This window comes from Geotrypetes seraphini, chromosome 1, assembly GCF_902459505.1.
Source record: "Geotrypetes seraphini chromosome 1, aGeoSer1.1, whole genome shotgun sequence".
Lineage (NCBI taxonomy): Eukaryota > Metazoa > Chordata > Amphibia > Gymnophiona > Dermophiidae > Geotrypetes > Geotrypetes seraphini.
The window spans coordinates 228,808,406-228,831,031 of record NC_047084.1 but is presented as its reverse complement, the minus strand read 5'-3'; the positions used below and the strand labels follow the sequence as shown (position 1 = coordinate 228,831,031).

Here is a 22,626-nt window from a genome sequence, read left to right as displayed (position 1 = left end):
CATGGGGTAGAAGGAGACGTACACAGATGGATCAGGAATTGGTTGGCGGGTAGGAAGTAGAGGGTAGGAGTGAAGGGCCACTACTTGGACTGGAGTGGTGTTCCACAGGGGTCGGTGCTTGGACTGCTGCTGTTCAATGTATTTATAAATGATCTAGAAACAGGGACGAAGTGCAAAGTAATAAAATTTGCAGATGACACCAAACTATTTAATGGGGCTAGGACTAAAGAAGACTGTGAAGATTTACAAAGGGACCTGAATACGCTAGTGGAGTGGGCAACGAGATGGCAGATGAAGTTCAATGTAGAGAAATGTTAAGTCTTGCATGAAGGAAACAGAAATCCAAGCTACAACCACACAATGGGAGGGCTGGTAATGGGAGAAAGTAGTCTAGAGAAGGACTTGGGGGTACTGGTAGACAAGACAATGAAACCGTCGGCACAGTGCGCAGCGGCCGCTAAGAAAGCGAATAGAATGCTAGGTATAATCAAGAAAGGTATTACAACCAGAACAAAAGAAGTTATCCTGCCGTTGTATCGGGCGATGGTGCGCTCGCATCTGGAGTACTGCGTCCAATATTGGTCGCCGTACCTAAAGAAGGATATGGCGATACTCGAGAGAGTTCAGAAGAGAGTGACACATTTGATAAAATGTATGAAAAACCTTTCATACGCTGAAAGATTGGAGAAACTGGGGCTCTTTTCCCTAGAGAAGCGGAAACTTAGAGGGGATATGATAGAGACTTACAAAATCTAACAGGGCATAGAGAAAGTGGAGAGGGACAGATTCTTCAAGCGTTCGAAAACTACAAGAACGAGAGGGCATTCAGAAAAATTAAAAGGGGACAGATTCAGAACCAATTTTAGGAAGTTCTTCTTCACCCAATGGGTGGTGGACACCTGGAATGCGCTTCCAGATGGCGTGATAGGACAGGGTACGGTATTGGAGTTCAAGAAGGGATTGGACAATTTCCTGAAGGAAAAGGGTATAAAAGGGTATAGATAGAGGGTTACTATACAGGTCCTGGACCTGGTGGGCCGCCACGTGATGGACATGATGGACCCCTTGTCTGACCCAGCAGAGGCACTGCTTATGTTTATGCTTATGTTGTTATGTTCTTATGTAAATCCAAATGTCAATTTGGCTCTGTCAGTAATTTATTGCTTTTGCTAATTTTGTGAATAATTGGTGCATTTTTCTTTTGATAAGTATTCAATTGTTGATATGTACAATCTCATTTCTGTAGTGTTAAGAAACAAAGGTATAGCATGGATTTTATATTATTATTTATGCTTAGGTTGAATCCAAGTAAAGATATATTTCCTTCTACAGATTTCTGGTGCAAGTCAGTGGTGAAAAGGAACCTAAAGTAGCTTGCTACATTAAAGCACCATTCAACACTTTGCAAAATTTAAGATGCCAAATCATTAATGATATGAGCTCTATAGTGGTGTCGGACTTTGAGGAGCTAGTTAGCAATGTCATCAGCATTGCAGGTGAAGACCCTGGCGTAAGATCTTCCTTTCCTATTAGCATCATAATTCCATTCACTGCACACTTAAAAGGAAATTATCGAGATATCATGGTAAAAGTAAATGATGAAAAGCTGCAATCAAGTTACTTGACCCCTGTATCCTTGGAAGAATATCAAGGAAACCAGAAGGTTGGTAAACAAAATATACATACCTAAATTATGTCTATATAGTATATATGTTAATATGAAAAATAAGTTTTCTGAGATTGGGTGGCCTGAACTGTATTCAAAATAGAGGATCAGAAAGTTTTTTCCCCTAGCTAGCATGCTTTTAATTCTCACTGCCATCTATCACACCCATTATCAATTTCTGTGTTTTCCTAATCAGTATAATAAATATATGTGATGTTTTGTTTCATAGAATAATGATATTTCTCAGCACTTTACTGAGTCTTAATATCTTGTCAGTTAAACAATGGAAGGGCCTAGCGGTATCATTGCTGGGCTGCGCCGAGAGCAGGGCCACAGAAAATAAAAATAAATAGGGATGGAGATGTGGTAGAACCTGATTGATTTTCGGAGGAGTGTGTTCATGAGGAGCTCACTAAATTAAAGGTGGATAAAGTGATGGGGGCCTGATGGTGTACATTTGAGGGTACTTGGGGTTTCCTCAGAGTTCCACAGTTTTTCATGGTCTTTTGTTAATAAAGTTTGTTATAAGTTCCTTCCTCTCCTAAAAGACAGGTCGTCAAGTTTCAAGTTTATTAAGATTTGTTATCAACGCAATATCATATACTTCAATGCGTATAACAATTAAAAAAAATAAAAAATAAAAATGGGGAGGACAAAACAAGATATTGTAAACAAATTATTTACGTTCTAATACAAACTGGTACAAAATGCAAGGGGGATGAAATACAATCTTTAAGGAAAGAAAAATAAACATTTAGGGAAAAACACATATGGTGGGAGCACATAACCAGAATATAAAGTAAAATAAAGAATATTTTGGCGACCTACTCATAAGACTCATTAAAGACGAAAGATTTAGTACTTGGTAAGTTATGCTTTCTATGTTTTGAAAGCGTCCTTATACAGAAAGCTTTTTAGGGAGCGCTTGAATTTTTCTAAAGAAGGTTCATTACGTAAATATAGTCCAAGTGCTGATAATCAAAATGAGTTTTTAGACATATCCAGAGAGAGATTTTTAATTTATTTACTTTAATTTATTTATTTAGATTTCTTTTCTGTCTTCCCGTGGGCTCAGAATGGGTTACAAACACATACACAGTAGATTACAGTAGACAGAAAACAGTCAGTTATATTAGACATTCAAGGTGCACCCAGAGCTGCAAGGGGTGTTTTTGAAGGAGTGGTTAGGGCGGGATGTTGGCTGACCTAGACTTAGGGCTCCTTTTACAAAGCTGCGCTAGAGCCTTAACGCACGGAATAGCGCACGCTAAATTGCCGCGCACGCTAGCCGCTACCACCTCCTTTTGAGCAGGTGGTAGATTTTGGGCTTGCGTGCGCTATAGCACGCGTCAATCCAGTGCATGCATTAAAAACGCTAGTGCACCTTTGTAAAAGAAGCCCTTTAGTTTTACCAGTGGCGTACCTAGGGTATGTGGCACCCGGGGCCCATAATTTTTTGACACACCCCCCATGTAAAAAAATATTTTTTGTAATATCCATGAAACTGAATAAATGGTCATAATAGAAACATTTTCTTTTATTGAACCTCATATATGTAACCATTAATCCAAACATAACATAAATTATATCTGAATTGTCATGACATCAGAAGTACATATGGAGTAGTTGCAGGTGATGCTTGGGACAGTTCTGATTGTGTTAGTTCGGTTTTATGTGTTTTTTGAATAGAAGGGTTTTTATTTCTTTTTTGAAGGTTTTGTAGTTTGTGGTCGAGGTCAATAGGTTGTAGAGTTGGGGGTCAAATGTTGGGAGGTTGTCGAACAAAGTTTTTTTTCTTTTGACGTTTTTGGTTGGAGGGTGTGTGAATGGTGTGCGAGTTCTCCTATGTCTGGTTGAGGTGGATTTAATTATTTAGCTGAAGAAATTAGTTATCCCCCCCCATTCCACACACATTAATTCTCTTCCATTTTTGTTCCCATTATAAAAAACACTGATAAGTTCTCAGAAAAAAAATACATTAAAATAAGAAGTGAAAACAAAGGCCCCTACAGATGAGAACATAACATAAGAATAGCCTAACTGGGTCAGACCAATGGTCCTTCATGCCCAGTAACCAATTCTCATGGAAGCCAATCCAGGTCACTAGTACCTGGTCAAAACCCAAAGAGTAGCAACATTCCATGCTACCGATCCAGGGCAAGCAGATGGAAACCCCATGTCTTAATAACAGACTATGGACTTTTCCTCCAGGAATTTGTCCAAACCTTTCTTAAAACCAGCTACGCTATCTGCTTTTACCATAACTTCTGGCCACTTAATTTTTAAGCTGAGATCTTTCCTTCCAAACAGAGACTTTGCTAGATGTCAAATACAGCATAAGGTAACTTCACACGGACTTAGCTGTGCAGGAAATGTGAATCTCCTCATGCACCCATCATATAGTGCAAAAATGTGCAAAGGTCTGGTTTTTTCTTTCGATCACTACATAGACTAATGCCACACAAGCAGCGCTGTTACAAACATATTCTGTAGGTCAGTGCTAAGGTTAACAAAGTTTCCTTCCTTGGACCAGAAGGAGATACTGACAAACCACTGGAAGAAATCCCAAAACAACTACCCAGGAACAACACCCAAAGACCCACTCAGTGTGTGAACCAATTGAGTGGACTAACTGGGGGGTGGAAATGGGCCCGGAGTTTGCTCAGCAGAATTTCCCAGATCACCTCTTCCTCTCAACACATTGACACACTGCCACCACCACAACTAGGAACACCTCATCGGGTAGGCCAGCAATGCTATAAACTTTATAAAACACATTATTATATTTTCTTATAAAGCACATATTTTAACTGAACTCTCTGACATCCTCAGCCTTTCCATTTACAAAAATAGAAGGAAGAAAAGTTCCCATTTCCTGCTGTCTCATGTCCCCGGCCTATACAATATTTTTCTTCTGCAGAGTGCAGACCCTTCAAAAATCTGACCAAATCCTCATTTCACTTGCATTATAAAGTACTGAGGATGCCATCTCTCCCCAATCCCAGGTCCTAAAGTCTAAGACAGTAGCGCAAACTAGTGCTGCCAGATTCAGGAAAAAAAAAATTTCGATTCGATTCAGCCTATTGAATTGGTTTATCGATTTGATTTTCCTGCCCAATTGGGTGTTTATTTCAAACATCCTGGTGGGTTTATTTTATAGTTTTTTCACCCCCCCTTTGGCTTCTCCTAACCACACTGGCGCTGTGGTGTAAATAAAATAAAGAAACAAAAGGACTTTTCCTCTCTCTGTTAAATCCTAGCTCACGTTTGCGGTCTAACACCAGCTCTGGCAGGATACACATTTCAAATCTGACATATTGTAATCACAAAACAGAAAATAAAATTCGTTTTTCTACCTTTTTGTTGTCTGGTTATTTTTCAAATCTTGTTGGTCCAAGGCTCTGGTTGTCTTCTGATAACTTGCTTGCCAGGGTCTCCTTCTTTCTTCTTTCTCTGTGCTAACCATCCATCTGCCATCTCTGTCCTCCCCTTCCGTTTCCCTTCCCTCCCCCGGATGTCTGGCATCTTTCCTTTTTTTGTCTCCCTCCACAGATCTACCTTTTCTTAACTACCCTTTCATCCAGCAGCTCTCCCTCCTTCCCCACCACCCCAGGGTCCACCATCTCTCCCTTTCTTTTCCCAACTACCCTCCTAACCAGTATCTCTATCCCCCCCTACACACCATCCCTTGTGTCCAACTTCTCTCCCTTTCTGTTCCTTCCCTCCCTAAAACCCATGTCCATCATCTCTCTCTCACTCCTCTATTTTCAGACCCATTATTTCTTCCCACCCAAAGTCCGGCATATGCACGTCTCTTTGAACCCCTCCCCCTTCCCTCCGTGTACTTCTACACCAGGGCCCCCCTCCCCTGAAGGCCTGTCCCCCCTTAAAGGTCTGCATCCCACCCCTGAAGGCCTGTCCCCCCCTTGAAGGCCTGCCTCCCTGCTCCCCTTGAAGGCCTGCCCCCCCTGAAGGCCTGTCCCCCCTTGAAGGCCTGCACCCTCCCTGAAGGCCTGCACCCCCCCGAAGGCCTACACACCCCTCGAAGGCCTGTCCCCCCCTTGAAGGCCTGCCTGCCTGTCCCCCCCCTTGAAGGCCCGTCCCCCCTTGAAGGCCTGTGCCCTCCCTGGAAGGCCTGTCCCCCCCTTGAAGGCCTGCCTGTTCCCCTTGAAGGCCTGCCCCCCCTGAAGGCCTGCACCCCCCCCCCCGAAGGCCTGCACCCCCCTCGAAGGCCTGCCTGCCTGTTCCCCCCTTGAAGGCCCGTCCCCCCCTTGAAGGCCTGTGCCCTCCCTGGAAGGCCTGTCCCCCCCTTGAAGGCCTGCCTGTTCCCTTGAAGGCCTGCCCCCCCCCCGAAGGCCTGTCCCCCCCTTGAAGGCCTGCACCCCCCCCCCGAAGGCCTACACCCCCCTCTAAGGCCTGCCCCCCCTAGAAGGCCTGCCCCCCCCTAGAAGGCCTGCACCCCCCTAAGGCCTGCACCCCCCGAAGGCCTTCACCCCCCTCGAAGGCCTGTCCCCCCCTTGAAGGCCTGCCTGCCTGTCCCCCCTTGAAGGCCCATCCCCCCCTTGAAGGCCTGTGCCCTCCCTGGAAGGCCTGTTCCCCCCTAAGGCCTGCACCTCCCCCCCGACGGCCTGTCACCCCCCCCCTGAAGGCCTGCCTGTCCCCCTTGAAAGCCTGTCGTCCCCCCCCCCAAGGCTTGTCCCCCTGAAGGCCTGTCTCCCCCCCCTCCACAAGGTCTGCCTGCCCGCCCCACCCTGAAGGCCTGCTGCCCTCCCACACCCACCTCGAAGGACCGCTCGGCCCCACCACCACCACGAAGCACTGCTTATTCCCCTGGCCTCCCCACTTCATTTCCCTGGGGAAACAGCCTGCAGCAAGATCGCGCGATGCCAGCGATATTTGCTTGCTTTGGCTGTTTCCTCCGCCGCGGTCCCGCCCCCCTGACATCAGAGGAGGGGCGGGACCGTGGCGGAGGAAACAGCTGAAGCAGGCAAAGATCGCTGGCATTGCGATCTTGCTGCAGGCTGTTTCCAGACGCGACACCTGGCGCAGGGGGTGGAGAACTGGACCGGACCAGGAGCACCCCTTCAGGGCTTGGCACCCGGGGCGGACCGCCCCCCACACCCCCCCCTTGGTACGCCACTGAGTTTTACTAGGTTGTCTGAACGGAACTTATATGTTGTGACTTAGGCAATCTAAACACAGGTCTAAGTGGCCAAAAGGTATCCAAAGTGACCAGATAACCACTGCAGGGACAAAGTACAGACCCCCCAAACACTCCCCACATGTTCACTGACACCCTCATATTAATGTTTTTCATTTAACTTAGGTGCTGGTTTTAGAATTTCCCCCTAAGTTCCCTTCGTACCCTCAAATGTACACCATCAGGCCCTCATCACTTTATCCACCTTTAATTTAGTGAGCTCCTCGTGAACACACTCCTCCGAAAATCAATCAGGTTCTACCACATCTCCATCCCTATTTATTTTTATTTTCTGTGGCCCTGCTCTCGGCGCTTCAGCTGTGATCACAGAATAGAAATATTTATTAAGCAATTCATCCTTATTTTTATCAGCCTCTACACATAAGCAGCGAAATGTTTTTTTGTTTGGGGGACCCAAAAGCTCTGCCTCAGACCCCCATAATAATAGTACTAATTGTAAATGCCATTTGTTTCATTCATTTTTCATATACACAATATACATAATGGTAACCACAAAATATACATAATGGTAACCACAAAATTAAACTACACAAAGCATGCTCTTTTTCCCTTCCTCACCCTGCACAGCAATTCTTCTGTTATCTTCCACTCCCATGTGCAACGTCTCCCTTTCTCTCACTGTCCATCATCTCTCTCTCTTATTCCCTCCCTTGCTGCAAAGGTCGTGGGGAAAGAGAGAGAGAGAGAGGGATCCAGGGTGCATCTTTCCAACTCCCTCTCTTATCGCCCGGACTGTGGGCAACATCGTTTGCCCCTGCCCACCAGCCCCATGACCAACATTTCTCTTTCTATCACCCCTCTCTAGCACCATGGCATATCTCTTCCTCTTTTTCTCTCTCTTGCATTCCTTTCCCTCTGTCCCACTGTTGCCTCTCCATCACCACATCCAACATTTCTCCCTCTCATCTCTCACATTCCCTCTCTTCATTCTGTGTCCCAAATTCATACCCCTCCCTCCTTCCTTCCTTTGTCCTAAGTTCACACTCCCTTCCTTTCTTATGTGTCTCAATGCACCCTTCCCATGTGTCTCGATGTGCCCTCCCTCCCATGTCCCAATGTGCCCCTCTCCCTCCCTACTGTGACCCAATGCACCACGCACCTCTCTCCCTCCCTCCCTCCCTTCTGTGTCCCAAGTTCATGCCCTCTCCCAAGGGTGTGTACCTGTGTTCTGGCTGGCTCTAAGACATCCAAGCAGGCCACCTCCTCCTTCTTTCCGGCTGCACTTCTTTCTTCACAAAGCCACAGCAGGCAGAAGAGTATGGCCAGATGTCCTGATGTGCTGGCTAAGCAGCCTGCTACTAAAAAGTGTGTGGCCATGCAGCTTAGAGGGAACATTACTTTATTCCTTTTCACTTTTTATCTAATCAACTTTCTATTCCCTTCTCTCATCCCCTAGCTTTCACATTTCTGATCCTCCTATTCCCTTTTATCTGCTTCCCATTACCACATTTCTACCCTCGTGTACCGTATTTTCACGCAGATAACGCGCACCCGTGTAAAACACGCACACGGGTATAGCGCGCAGAAACCACGATTTTATGAACAAAAACTTTTGTATACCGCGCTCACGGGTATACCGCGCATGCTGCCCGACTGTCCTTTCGCTCGCCCCGACTCTCCTCTGGCCACCCCGACTCTCCTTTCGCCCTCCCCGACTCTCCGTGCGCTGTCCTGACTCTCCGTTTACCCGCCCTGCCCCCCCCCCCGGCAGGACCACTCGCACCCCCACCCCGAAGGACCGCCGACTCCCCGACAATATCGGGCCAAAAGGGAGCCCAAACCCTCCTGGCCACGGCGACCCCCTACCCCCACCCCGCACTACATTACGGGCAGGAGGGATCCCAGGCCCTCCTGCCCTCGACGCAAACCCCCCTCCCTCCAATGACCGCCCCCCCCCCAAGAACCTCCGACCGCCCCCTCATAAATGCTTTTATTAGAAGCTTATGGCTTGCCCACTAAATATCCTCCCTTCTGGAAGACACAGCAGAGAGTCTAATAAGAGCCCACGAGAAGAGACTGTGCAGCGAACTCAAATGAGTTACTGTGTTCAGGTTTCAGCTGTGTCAGGGGCACGGAAAGTTACTGCCGGGGCACGAAGCAGACCTGTTGCAGGGTCCTTTCTTTTGCCTTGTGTTTTTTTTTTTCAGCGGCGGAGGGCAGGAGGAGGAAGCCACGAGGAGGTAGCCAGGGGAGGAAGGCAGAGCAGGCAGGAGGAACCGGGGTCGCGGCGAGAGGTAGCTCCGCCCACCCCCACCGCGTCACAGGTCGCGTCGGCGCCTGGGCTCCCCTTTAAGAAGGGAAGCCGGGGCACGAAGCAGACCTGTTGCAGGGTCCTTTCTTTTGCCTTGTGTTTTTTTTCAGCGGCGGAGGGCAGGAGGAGGAAGCCACGAGGAGGTAGCCAGGGGAGGAAGGCAGAGCAGGCAGGAGGAACCGGGGTCGCGGCGAGAGGTAGCTCCGCCCACCCCCACCGCGTCACAGGTCGCGTCGGCGCCCGGGCTCCCCTTTAAGAAGAAGGGAGCCAACGGCGCCCAGCCATTCGGCGCGCGGCGAAGGCGAGCAGCAAAGGCGCTCGCCTTAGCGAGAGCGCCTTTGCGAAGGAGCCTTGCGAGGGAGCCAGAAACGCCCAGTAATTCACTTTTCTCTTCTTTTCTCTTTTTCTCTTACTCTCTCTCTTACCCACAGCAGGAGCACACCAGCACTTCACAAGAGCGATGGAGGACCCAGGATCCCAGAGGTACTTTCCAGTATACTGCACAGAGTGCAATATGTACGACTACCTCCCTTTGGGAAGGCGGGAGTACATATGCAGTCGGTGTCAGGAACTGGAAAGCCTGAGGATGGAGGTCGGCAGATTGAGGGTCAGGGTCCAGGAGCTAGAGGGACTGGAGGAACTGCGCACCACAGAGGAGACGAGCTGGTCTACCCAGAACACGGACGGAGAAGGCCCCATTGTGGACCAGGTGAGGGACCTCGAGAGATTCATTGAGGAGGCCTATAGGACGGTGGAGGAACGGGATCAGCAGCAGCACAGACGGATGTCGGTAGACGAGACCCAGGATCCACAAGGCGATACCGGGGAAGGACCTAGCGGAGGGACAACGCAAGAGGAGGAGACCGCGACTCACCAGGACCCCGAGGGAGAGACACCACACTACACCGAGGACACGGACCTGAGGCAGAGGAGGTTGCCGAGGAAAGGGAAGTCTGCTATTGTGGTGGGAGACTCGATCTTGAGAGAGGTAGACAGTCACGTAGCTGGAGGAAGGGAGGACCGGCTAGTGACTTGTCTCCCAGGGGCCAAGACACGAGACATCACTGATAGGATCGTGAGGATCCTGGACGGAGCAGAGACAGAGGAGACTGCAGTAATAATCCACGTCGGAACAAACGATGTGAGCCGGAGGAACTTCAGCATGGACGCACTGACTGACCAGTTCAGGGTCCTGGGACGAAAGCTGAAGCGGAGTACCCGGAGGATAGCATTCTCAGAGATCTTGCCTGTACCGAGAGCAGATGCAAAGAGGCAGGCAGACCTCCAAGCTGTGAATGCATGGTTGAGGAGATGGTGCCAGGAGGAGGGCTTCCGCTTTGTGAGGAACTGGACGTCCTTCTGGGGAAAGAGCAAGCTCTACCGGCGGGACGGCCTGCACCTGAGCACAGCGGGAACCAGACTACTGGCAACCAATTTGAGGAAGGAGATCGAGAGGGCTTTAAACTGAAGAGAGGGGGAAAGCCGACAGCAGATCTGATGTTGACGCTTCGGACAACAGCATCCAGAACAGATGCTGAACGGGCTGACTGCAGGGAGGAAACAGAGGGACCGGAAGATCTACAGATCAGACAGCGAGGGAATCATCAGGTAAAGGGAGCTTGCTGGGAGAAGACTAAGGGGCATGGGGACACAGGGGGACTGGGTGGCATAAGGGCGAAAGCCGAGGGTAATATAGAAGCACCACAAGGTAAGGGGGATCAAACAGAGGCTCAAGGGATGACAGCCCAGGAGGGGGCCGGTAGGGCTAAAAATCCCTGAGGAAAAGCGGGAAAGTGGGGTGGCAGGAATGTGGGGAAGCTGAAAGCTAAGAGGGTAAAGGCTGAGGGTAAAGCAGAAACACAGAGAGCGGGAAAACTGCCAGAAATCCAAGGACAAGTGGACCAGGTAAATGCAGAAGTGGAAGAAAAACGACGGGACTTGCGGTGCTTATACGCAAATGCAAGAAGCCTCACGGCCAAGATGGGTGAACTAGAAGTCGTCGCCAAGGGGGAGGACCTGGATATAATTGGAATTGTAGAAACCTGGTGGACAGAGGAAAATCAATGGGATATAGCGCTGCCAGGGTACAAGCTCTATAGGAGGGACAGGACCCACAAAAAGGGGGGAGGCATAGCACTATATATAAAGGAATCTATCCACTCGGTCGGAATGGATATGGCAACGAAGGCAGAGGGGCTGGAATCGCTGTGGGTCAAATTACCGGGAAACAAGGGTGCGAGCATAAAACTGGGGCTGTACTATCGACCACCTGGTACGCCAGAGGGAGTCGGACACGACTTGGAAGCGGAATTGAGACAGGAGTGCAGGACTGGAAGTGTAACAGTGATGGGGGACTTCAACTACCCAGGGATAGACTGGAGTACGGGTCACTCCAACTGCACTAGGGAGACAGGATTTGTAGAAGCTGTGAAGGACTGCTTCATGGAGCAACTAGTCAAAGAACCGACGCGAGGGGGTACTACTCTTGACCTCATCCTAAACGGATTAGGGGGGCCTGCAAGAGGGGTAGAAGTGGGAGGACCACTAGGCAACAGTGATCACAACACGATCAGATTCACATTAGAAAGAGGGACACCCATAGTTAGGAGGACCGCAACAACTGCGCTGAACTTCAAGAAAGGGAACTACGCTGCTATGAGGGAAATGGTGGGGAGGAAGCTCAGAAACATCTTTAGGATGGAGACTGTGGGAAGCGCCTGGACCCTATTTAGGGACACCCTGCAGGAAGCACAGAGAATGTACGTCCCCAATTTCAGGAAAGGCTGCAAGAACAAGCGATCAAAGGACTCGGTTTGGATGTCAATAGAAGTAAAGAGGGTGATAAAGGACAAAAAAGTATCTTTCCGGAGATGGAAAGAGGACCCAACAGAGGAAAATCGCCAGGCGCACAGGAAATGCCAAAAGGAATGCCACCGGGAGGTTAGAAAAGCAAAAGAGAAATACGAAGAGGGGCTGGCCAAGGAGGCGAAAAACTTCAAGGCATTCTTCAATTACGTTAAGGGGAAGCGACCAGCGAGAGAGGAGGTAGGGCCGTTGGACGATGGGGACAGGAAGGGAGTGATTAAGGAGGATAAAGAGGTAGCTGAGAAGTTGAACACGTTCTTCTCGTCAGTTTTCACGAGCGAAGACACATCTAATATACCGGACTCAGAGGAGCTCATGAGTGGGGAACAGGCTGAAAAATTAGAGCACATAGAGGTAAGTAGGGAGGATGTCCTCAAACAGATAGACAGGTTAAAATGCGGCAAATCACCGGGCCCAGACGGGATCCACCCAAGGGTGCTGAAAGAACTAAGACAGGAAATAGCGGGCACAATCCAACATGTTTGCAACCTATCCTTGAAAACTGGTGAGGTGCCAGAGGACTGGAAATTGGCAAATGTCACACCGATCTTCAAGAAGGGATCGAGGGGTGACCCCGGGAACTACAGGCCGGTGAGCCTGACTTCAATAATAGGGAAGATGGTGGAAGCTATGATCAAGGACGGCATTTGCGAGCACATCGAGAGGAATGGCCTACTGAGAACAAGCCAGCACGGATTCTGTAAGGGAAGGTCGTGCCTAACGAACCTTCTGTACTTCTTTGAGGGAATAAGCAGTCGGATGGACAATGGGGAGCCCATAGACATCATTTACCTCGACTTTCAAAAGGCTTTCGACAAGGTGCCACATGAAAGGCTACTTAAGAAACTGTGGAGCCACGGGGTGGGAGGGGATGTGCACAGATGGATCAAGCACTGGCTGTCGGGTAGACTGCAGAGGGTTGGAGTAAAGGGCCAATATTCTGACTGGCGGGGAGTCACGAGCGGTGTGCCACAGGGATCGGTGCTGGGGCCGTTACTCTTCAACATATTTATCAATGAGCTGGAAAAGGAGGCAAAGTGTGAGGTTATAAAATTCGCAGACGATACCAAAATGTGCGGCAGAGTTAGGACCAGGGAGGAGTGTGAGGACCTACAAAGGGACCTGGACAAGCTGGAAGACTGGGCAAACAAATGGCAAATGCGCTTCAACGTGGACAAATGCAAGGTCATGCATATAGGGAAAAAGAACCCGTTGTTCAACTACAAATTGGGGGGGGGTATTGTTGGGAGACAGCAGACTCGAGAGAGACTTGGGTGTGCTGGTGGATGCATCACTGAAGCCATCTGCACAGTGCGCAGCAGCCTCGAAAAAAGCCAACAGGATGCTGGGCATCATAAAGAAGGGCATAACAACCAGAACACGGGAAGTCATCATGCCATTGTATCGAGCGATGGTGCGTCCGCATCTGGAATACTGCGTTCAGTATTGGTCGCCGCACCTCAAGAAGGACATGGCGGTACTTGAGAGAGTCCAAAGGAGAGCAACAAAAATGGTAAAAGGGCTGGAACACTGCTCATACGCCGAGAGGCTGGATAGGCTGGGGCTCTTCTCTCTGGAGAAAAGGAGACTTAGGGGAGATATGATAGAGACCTTCAAGATCATGAGGGGCATAGAGAGGGTGGATAGGGACAGATTCTTCAGACTGAAGGGGACAGCAAATACGAGGGGGCATTCTGAGAAACTGAAGGGAGACAGGTTCAAAACAAATGCAAGGAAGTTCTTTTTCACCCAAAGGGTCGTGGACACTTGGAATGCGCTACCGGAGGAAGTGATCAGGCAGAGTACGGTGCAGGGATTCAAGCAGGGATTGGATGGATTCCTGAGGGATAGAGGGATCGTGGGGTACTGAGTAAACCAACCTGGTCGTGCATGTGCAAAACCGGAGGGCTAGGACTTCGATAGGAGGGCAGAACTTAAATGGGAAACCAAGGTGGCAAGGGAGCCCCTTCTGATGATTCTGTTTTTGGCCGCCGCGGGAGCGGACTGCTGGGCAGGATGGACCTGTGGTCTGACCCGGCAGAGGCACTGCTTATGTTCTTATGTTCTTATGTTCTTATCTGTATTGATTGCTGCAGGGAAGGGCTGAATCGGGCTGTTGTGATGACAATATCTCATTCCGGCGCGTGTACACACCCGCACGCAAAAATGGACACACGGGTAACCCTGAGTTAGGCATGAGCACTATAAAGACATGAGCACTATAAAGACAATGAGTTAGGCATGAGCACTATAAAGACCCGCGACCCCCCTGGCCGACCCCCACGACACCCCCACCCGCCTTCCCCGTACCTTTGTGTAGTTGGGACAGACGGGAGCCAAACCCGCCTGTCCGGCAGGCAGCCAACGACGGAATGAGGCCGGATTGGCCCATCCGTCCCAAAGCTCCGCCTACTGGTGGGGCCTAATGCGCGTGGGCCAATCAGAATAGGCCCTGGAGCCTTAGGTCCCACCTGGGGGCGCGGCCTGAGGCACATGGTCGGGTTGGGCCCATGTGCCTCAGGCCACGCCCCCAGGTGGGACCTAAGGCTCCAGGGCCTATTCTGATTGGCCCACGCGCCTTAGGCCCCACCAGTAGGCGGAGCTTTGGGATGGATGGGCCAATCCGGCCTCATTCCGTCGTTGGCTGCCTGCCGGACAACCGGGTTTGGCTCCCGTCTGTCCGGCCAACTACCAAAGGTACGGGGAAGGGGGGTGAGGGTGTCGTGGGGGTCGGCCAGGGGGGTCGCGGGTCGGCTGGGGGGGCGGTCGGAGGTTCTTGGGGGGGGGCGGTCATTGGAGGGAGGGGGGTTTGCGTCGAGGGCAGGAGGGCCTGGGATCCCTCCTGCCCGTAATGTAGTGCGGGGTGGGGGTAGGGGGTCGCCGTGGCCAGGAGGGTTTGGGCTCCCTCCTGGCCCGATATTGTCGGGGAGTTGGGGAGTCGGCCGGGCAAGAGGGCTTGGGCTCCCTCTTGCTCCGATCGTGGATGCGGGTGCGGGTGGGAGCGCGTGCGAGCGGTCGTTCGGGGTGGGGGTGCAAGCGGTCCTGCTGGGGGGGGTGAATCGGGCATCGGGCGGGGTGGGAACTATGTAAAAAATTTTTGTATACCGCGCTCACGCGTATAACGCGCGAGGGGTATGCGCGGTAGGTAAAAACGCGTATAACGTGCGCGTTATATGCGTGAAAATACGGTACTCATTCTGCTCACTCATCTCATTGACAACTCTCTCACATGGATCCACCATTTCTAGAATCTCCCCTCCTTGTTACTTAGTCCATCCTTGTAACCAAGCATTTGTTTTCTCTCTTTTTCTCTCTCCCTCCAACAAGTTCATCATGTCTCCTTTCTGCCCTTCCTCCCCTCCTCCTAACGACTCCCAGTCTATACCCTTCCCTGTCCATTTCTCCTCTCCTGCCTCTGCTCTCCTTGAGTCATCCATCTCTCAAACCCCCTTCTGCCCTCTGCCCTGAATCTCTTTCCCTTTCCCCATCTTGCCCTGTCCACCAAATCTTTCTCTCCCTCTCCCCATTTTGCCCCTCCACATTCATTTCTCCCTTCCCCCCTTTGCCTTCCCCCATACTCATCTTTCCCTCTCTTGCTCTCTCTGTCCTCTTCCAAATCCATCTCTCTTTGTCCCCTTTCTGCCCCCTCTGCCACCTCTCACTATCCTCCTTCTATCCTCTCTGCCATCCCCAAGTCCATCTCTCCCTTTCCCTCTCAGATCTGACATTTCCCTCCCTCCCTTACTCATTTCTTCACATCTCTCCCTCCATCCCTCATTTGAGTCCACCATCTCTCCTTCCCTCATTCCCTCTCCCAAGTCCTATAAGCTCCCTCTCTACCTTCTACTCCTCCCTCGAATCTGTTGTGATGGTGCCTTATTTCTAGGACACTGCAGTGGAAGAGGCACCTTGCTAGGGCAGCCTACCTGCTGATTGTCTCTCTCTCTCTCTCTGGCACATCCTTTCACTGCCATCTATGCCTTCACCCCTCCCTCCCGCTGCAAGTCTATCTTTAATGTCTTGTAAAAGTACAGTGCCACTCTGCCACCGGCCCTGGTGTCTTCTCTCCACTGTAGCCAGCCCTAGCGGAAACAGGACGTTGTCAGAGAGGGCGGAGAGAAGACACCAGGGCCTGCGGCACTGCAGTGCTGTACTTTTACAACATATTAAAGGTAGACACACAGTGGGGAAGAAGGAGTAGATGGTGGCAAAGGGATGCAGCAGAGAAAGCTGACCAGCAGGCAAGCTGACCAGTAGCAAGATGCTGCTCCCAGCCTCATAAGAGATGCTTCTTTCCTCACAGGATCACCATCAGGCCCTGTTACTATACAACCGGCAATATTTGGGGAGGCAAGCATGACCTCCCCCGTTCTAACGCCTATGCTTGTACATATTCCTGCCCTTCATCTTTGAGTCCTACAATGCCACTTATGCACTTCCTTCTATCACTAATTCATCTAAAAATTTGTCTTGCCCCTCTGTTTTATTGTGCCTGATATTTTTCTTCCATTTGCATCTTTGCTTTTCTGACTTCTCTACCATCATCTCTTTACATTTCCAGATATTTTTGCCTGTCTTCTTTCTACAATCTTTTGTAGTTTATGAAAGCTAATCTATTTTTCCTTACCTTCTCAGTTACTACTTTTGAAGACCAAAGCGGTCTTCTTTTCCTCTTACGTTACTTACTTTTCTTATAAAATGGTTTTTTTTGCCATACAAAGCTCTTTTATGGACACCTGCAATTAGCCTCCTTCTGATTCTTTTCACTAGAAAAAAAAATTACCCTTCCATAAGCAGTTGTTGGAGTTTCATAATTAAACCATTAAATTACAGGTACCCAATATTTTTAACTGGTGTTACTTCTCTGAATTTATGAACTGGAAGTATTTAGCAGCCAAGATTTAAACCAAGCAATTTTTTGGAATATAATTACCAGGTAAACCTAAAAATAATGATCTGCTATAGTCAAGTGTTAGAGATACCAAGCCTTGAATTAATGCAGCTAGACCAAAACTGGTTATATACAGTCACAATAACTGGATATCATCAAGTTGTATAAATGGTAGTTTAACTACATTAGAGATTTTCTCTTACACTTCTGCAGCTGTTGTCATGATTATAGCAGGTTTCCATGTCTCGCTGCATCTGTTTAAAAAGAACTGACATTTCAGCCATCATGCTGTGGCTTTCTTCAGGGTATGCTGTGAGAGATGCAGTGTGTCTATATATATATATATATATATACATATATATATATATATATAGTGGGTTCACGGACCTGATTGAGAACAGGGCAGTCTATGGATCAAGAAATTTGAATTTTTGGCAGGAAAGTTTCCTACCAAAAATTCAAATTTCTTAACCCACAGACTGCCTTATTCTCAAACAGGTCCATGAACCCACTATACAGTATATATGAAGACACACTGCACACCTCACAATATACTCTGAAGAAAGCCACATCATGATGGCTGAAACATCGGTTCTTTCTACACGGAAACCTGCTACAATTACATTAGAGATATAAGTCTCCATTGTCAAAAACAGTCAAGTCATAAGAACATAAGAATAGCCCTACACTTCCCCCTCCCCATTCGCGGTTTCTGCACTCGCGATTTCACAAAATCGCAATTTTTTTCTGGGGAGGGGGAAAAATTTAAAAACCCATATTTTTTATCCCCCTGCCGCCTTCCCAGCCTTACCTGGTGGTCTAGAGGGCTTTCGGGGCAGGAGCGATCTTTCTACGCTCCTGCCCCATGCAGATCGCCATGAGGAAATGGCTGCTGTGAGTTCCCGTAGTCTCTCGAGACTACGTCGGGAACTCCCTATAGCCATTTCCTCATGGTGATCTGCACAGGGCAGGAGTGTAGGAAGATCGCTCCTGCCCCGAAAGCCCTCTAGACCACCAGGTAAGGCCGGGAAGGCGGCAGGGAGGTGGGTTGGGTCAGAGCCGGATAATCGCGGTTTTTAGCCATTCGTGTTCCGGCTCTGCCCGTATCCCCCGCAAATAACGAGGGAGAAGTGTACTGGGTCAGACCAATGGTCCATCAAGCCCAGTAGCCTGTTCTCGTATTCTCACGGTGGCCAATCCAGGTCACTAGTACCTGGCCAAAACCCAAGGTGTAGCAATATTCCATACTACCAATACAGGGCAAGCAGTGGCTGCCCCCTTGTCTTTCTCAATAACAGGAACTTGTCCAAACCTTTCTTAAAACCAGCTACGCTACCAGATCCTATGGCAATGCATTCCAGAGCTTAACTATTCTCTGAGTGAAAAAAAAATTTCCTCCTATTGGTTTTAAAAGTATTTCCATGTAAGTTCTCTGTCTGGTAGAATATGTGTGTTCCAGTTATTTCATTTAACATCAAAGGTGGCAAAGTTATCTGCAGTTTATTTATTTTATTTTATTGTACTTTCATAAAACCACAGAGGTTTTTTTCTGGATTCAGCAACAATTTGTTTTTGATCATCCAAAATCAAATTATTGAGAAATACTTCAGCATACTAGACAAATTCAACATTACTTAACATCCAGAGCACAGGGTCTGCAATAGCTTTATCCTGTGACCTGTAAAACTCCTAGAAACATTCCCAGAATTTATTCTTAAAATCTTGCTGACCAATCAGGCTTGTCAGAGATAGGATCTTTAGAAAGTACCAGGCTCTGTACCAACGGCCTTCGCTAATTTTATTTTGAATGTTTTAAATGGAATGAGTTCCAGAGGATGTTATAACAGTGGTTAGCATAGCTGGGCATAAAAAAGTTTTGGACAAGTTTCTGGAAGAAAAGTCCACAGTCTGCTACTCAGATAACAAAGGTAGAAGAAAGTATTTCATTCTGAATTTGTTAATTTGTATATTCCAGTCATTGCAAATGCACATCTCTTGATTATATTGCATTTCAGTTTCGGTTTCTGTAATATTGCTGTATATGCTGAGTCTGGCTTCTTGAGGTTTCCAGTTAAGATTTTTGCCTTCACATCTCTATTACTGATCTGTGGTCCCTTATTTCATATGTCTTGTGTGTGTGGCCAGGGTGTGGTATTCTACTAGTATGTAGTTTCTGTATAGATGTCTTGCAGCAATCCCATTATTCTGTTTTTTTCACTAGGTGCTATATTAATATTTTAAAGCCTGGTGTAATATTTACAGTGCATAAGGTTGTTGCTCTTTGAGTTCTGAAAGTTAGTACTGATATGATAAGGTCCTGGGTTGGTGTATTGGCCTTACCAAGGTGATATCAAAATTTTTTTAATATAATTTTAGTTTGCCATAACATCAGACAGGGCTTTAGACATTTTGCAGTAACTGATATTTGCTGAGATGCAAGAAGAGCCTGTTGATCTTATAACTCCCAATCTCATGATACAGCAAAATCAATAAGCTTTCAGAGAGAAAAGGACAGAGTGGCTGAGGGCAGGTGAGATGTGTCTGAGAGAATGGCAGAGGGCACATTGGATGTGTGTGTGTGTGTGTGTGTGTGTGTGTGTGTGTGTGAGAGAGAGAGAGAGAGAAGGGCAGAGGGCACATGGGGGTATCTGAGAGAGGGGGCAGAGGGCACATGGGGGGTGTCTGAGAGAGGGGGCAGAGGTCACATGTGTCAGCGAAGACAGAGGACACATGGGGGTGTCAGCGAAGACAGAGGGCAAATGGGGGGTGTCTGAGAGAGAGAGGCAGAGGGCATATGGGGTGTTTGAGAGAGAGAAAGACAGAGGGCACATGGGTGTGTGTGTCTGAGAGAGAGAAGCATGAAGGGAAAAGGAATGAGAACTTGTATACAGTTCTCCTCCGATATTCGTGGGGGTTCCGTTCCAGGAACCCCTGCGAATGTTGAAAAACCACAATACGTTTTTTAGCAGGGGAGACAGGAGAGGGCAGCCGGAGAGGCAGGCGAGAGCAGGAAATCACTCGTGGTATGCTCCGACCGCCTCTTCCTGTACTAAAGTTGGGCCTCACCAATCAGGAGCTGTGTGTCAAAGCAGCTCCTGATTAGTAAGGCCTGACTTTAGTACAGGAAGAGGCGGTCAAAGCATACCGCGAGTGATTTCCTTCACTCGCTGGTGCTCCAGTTGCCCTCTGCTGCCTCTCCGGCTGCCCTCTCCTGCCCGCTCATTCGCAGGTAGAAAATACCACGAATGATCGGCACCGCAAATTGTGGACTGCGAATTCGCGGGGGAGCACTGTACCACCTTTTTGTGGCTTTGGCATTCAAAGCAGACATTCAAAGCAGTGGGCACTGGAGGATTGAATGACTTGCCTAGGGTCACAAGGAGCAACACTGGGATTTGATCTCACAACCTATGGGGGCAGAGGCAGCATCTGCTTCAAGCAAATCTGGGGCCTAGCACCTTCCTACCTGTAAACACACATCACTCTACACAACCCCAAACGAACAACCAGAAACAAAAACATCTTTGCCTATCCTAATATTACTGGCTGCAAATACAAATCCTACCTTGACAGAACCTTCATGTTCCAAGCTAACCGACAACAATCCTGGCTGGGAAACTACATAACTAAAACCAGACAAACCTACCATGCATTCCGAAAATCTATCAAAACCGCTCTGTTTGACAAATTCATCACCTAAACAGACCATTCCGCGCTCTATATGCTTTTTCCCCCTTCAAACCCCTAAGCAATTCTTCAGGCAATTCCTACCCCCCACCCCCCTTCCCTACAACCCTTTTCTCCTGTAACTTTCCCCTCATGCATTTGTAATTTGCTGAATGTCCAGACTTCTCTTGATGTGAACCGCCTAGAAGTCAGCTGAATATGGCGGTATAGAAAAATAAAGTTATTATTATTATTATTACCTCTACCAGTAAGCTATACCTTCCACCCATGCACCAGAGGGTTAATGTTGTTGTGTCTGAGAGAGAGTGAAGGGCACAGGGCAAAAAAGGGGGGGGGGGGAGTTGTCAGAGAAAGAAGGGCAGAGAGCACATGTGGTGTGTGAGTGAGAGAGGGAAGTGTAGAGGGCACATGGAGTGTGTGTGTGTGTTTGAGAGAGGAGTGTGTGTGTGTGAGAGAAAGGGACAGGGGCACATGGGGGGCATATCTAAGAGATAGAAGGGCAGAGGGTGCATGGAGTGTGTGTGAGAGAGAGAGAGAACGGCAGAGGGTACTTGGGGGCTGTCAGAGAGAGAAGTGCAGAGAGCACATGAAGGGGAGTGTCTGAGACAGAGAACAAAGTGACTGAGGGTAGGTGGGATGTGTGTGTGAGAACTTGCCCACAGTGACCAATCAGATTTCATGTTTCATTTTCCCAGAGAAGAGATGAAACTGTATTGGTCACTAAAGGCAACTTTTGTTGAGGTCTCCTGTTCTTATAAATAGGCCCTGTCTAAGTGTCATTCTTCATTTTCACTCAGTTTGTAAGAATGACATAGCACCTGTCAAGGGGGCAGTTTATATGAGAATGAAATATAACTGATCATGCCAAGTATGCCTTGGTCTGTATGCTAGTTTCAGTGACCTGTATTTGTTATGTATGTTGCCTAGTTATTTTACCATGTAACAAAAAAATGTCCATTTCAAAATCTCTGCTGCTCAGAGCTCAGGGCTACTTGGTTGAAAATGTTTCGATCTAGGGGATACTTGGCTTGAAAAAGCTGAGAAGTTGAGTTGTATCAAAAATGTACAGTAGCAGTCAGCCTACATTTATCTGAGCTACTGCTGAGACTATATTTAACTCAGCTATTGTTACTTTGTGTGCAAAACCCTGGACAAGCATATTCTGGTTCAAGGCTGGCCACAGCATTCTCTTAACTATACATTACCCAAATGACACTAGTGCTTAGAGGACAGTTGAACTTTCAGCTAGAAAATGTCTAAAGAGGTTCCTAGACTAGTAAGGAAAACAATAATAGTGTGAAAGACATTCAAAGTATAAGCGTGTTTCATTCACCCTGGAGCCTAGATTTCCCTCCTGGGTAGAGGAAGAACTATGCTTTCCCAGTGGGACCCACAATAATTTAGGAGAAAGAGTAGATTCTGGTCTTAACCACAGACAGAAGACTTCCCTCCCCTCTCCCCCCCCCCCCCACCCAATCTTTACTTCCTTTTCTTAATTTACTTCAAGTTATATAATTACTGAGTCAGCATTAATTTTCCCTAGCAATGATCCCTCAGAAGCGTGTTTTTTATGTTTAAAAGCATAAACAGCTTAATAAACATTTGTACTTTCTTTTTCCACACAGGGGAGCTTTGCAGAAGTGAAGGTTTACAAACTTGGTGTATTTTCCGTAGTGTCATGTTTGAAAAAAGAAAGCTTTACCATTCCAAAGAAAGGATTTGAAGTAAAACTAAGCATGGATCCTAGAATCTCTTTATTTTTTCCGCCAGGATGTTTTGGTTCTTCTTTAATTGTGCAACTAAAGGTAACAAGATTTATTTTTGAAACATCTGTTTAACCAGAAATTGTCCCCCTCCCTCCCCCCCCCAAAAAAAAAGCAAAAGTGTGGAGGATTACTTTGGAAATACAGTACCATACACTATGGGCTCATTTTACGAAGGTGCGCTAGCGGTTTTAGCGCGCGCTAGAAGCTAACGCCTCCATAAAGCTGGCGTTAGTATTTTCCATGTAGCGCGGGGTTAACGCATGTGGCATTGTAGCGTGT

At 48.2% G+C, this 22,626-nt stretch overlaps 1 protein-coding gene across 1 annotated transcript in view; it reads left to right on the top strand.

Moving 5' to 3' along the window:
* Window positions 1-22,626, top strand: part of DTHD1 (death domain containing 1) — a 70,757-nt gene that overhangs the window by 9,359 nt on the left and 38,772 nt on the right. The window contains exons 3-4 of the mRNA XM_033947761.1: window positions 1,333-1,663; window positions 22,207-22,386. Of these exons, the coding sequence (XP_033803652.1) occupies window positions 1,333-1,663; window positions 22,207-22,386 (511 nt within the window). The remainder of the gene's footprint in view (window positions 1-1,332; window positions 1,664-22,206; window positions 22,387-22,626) is intronic.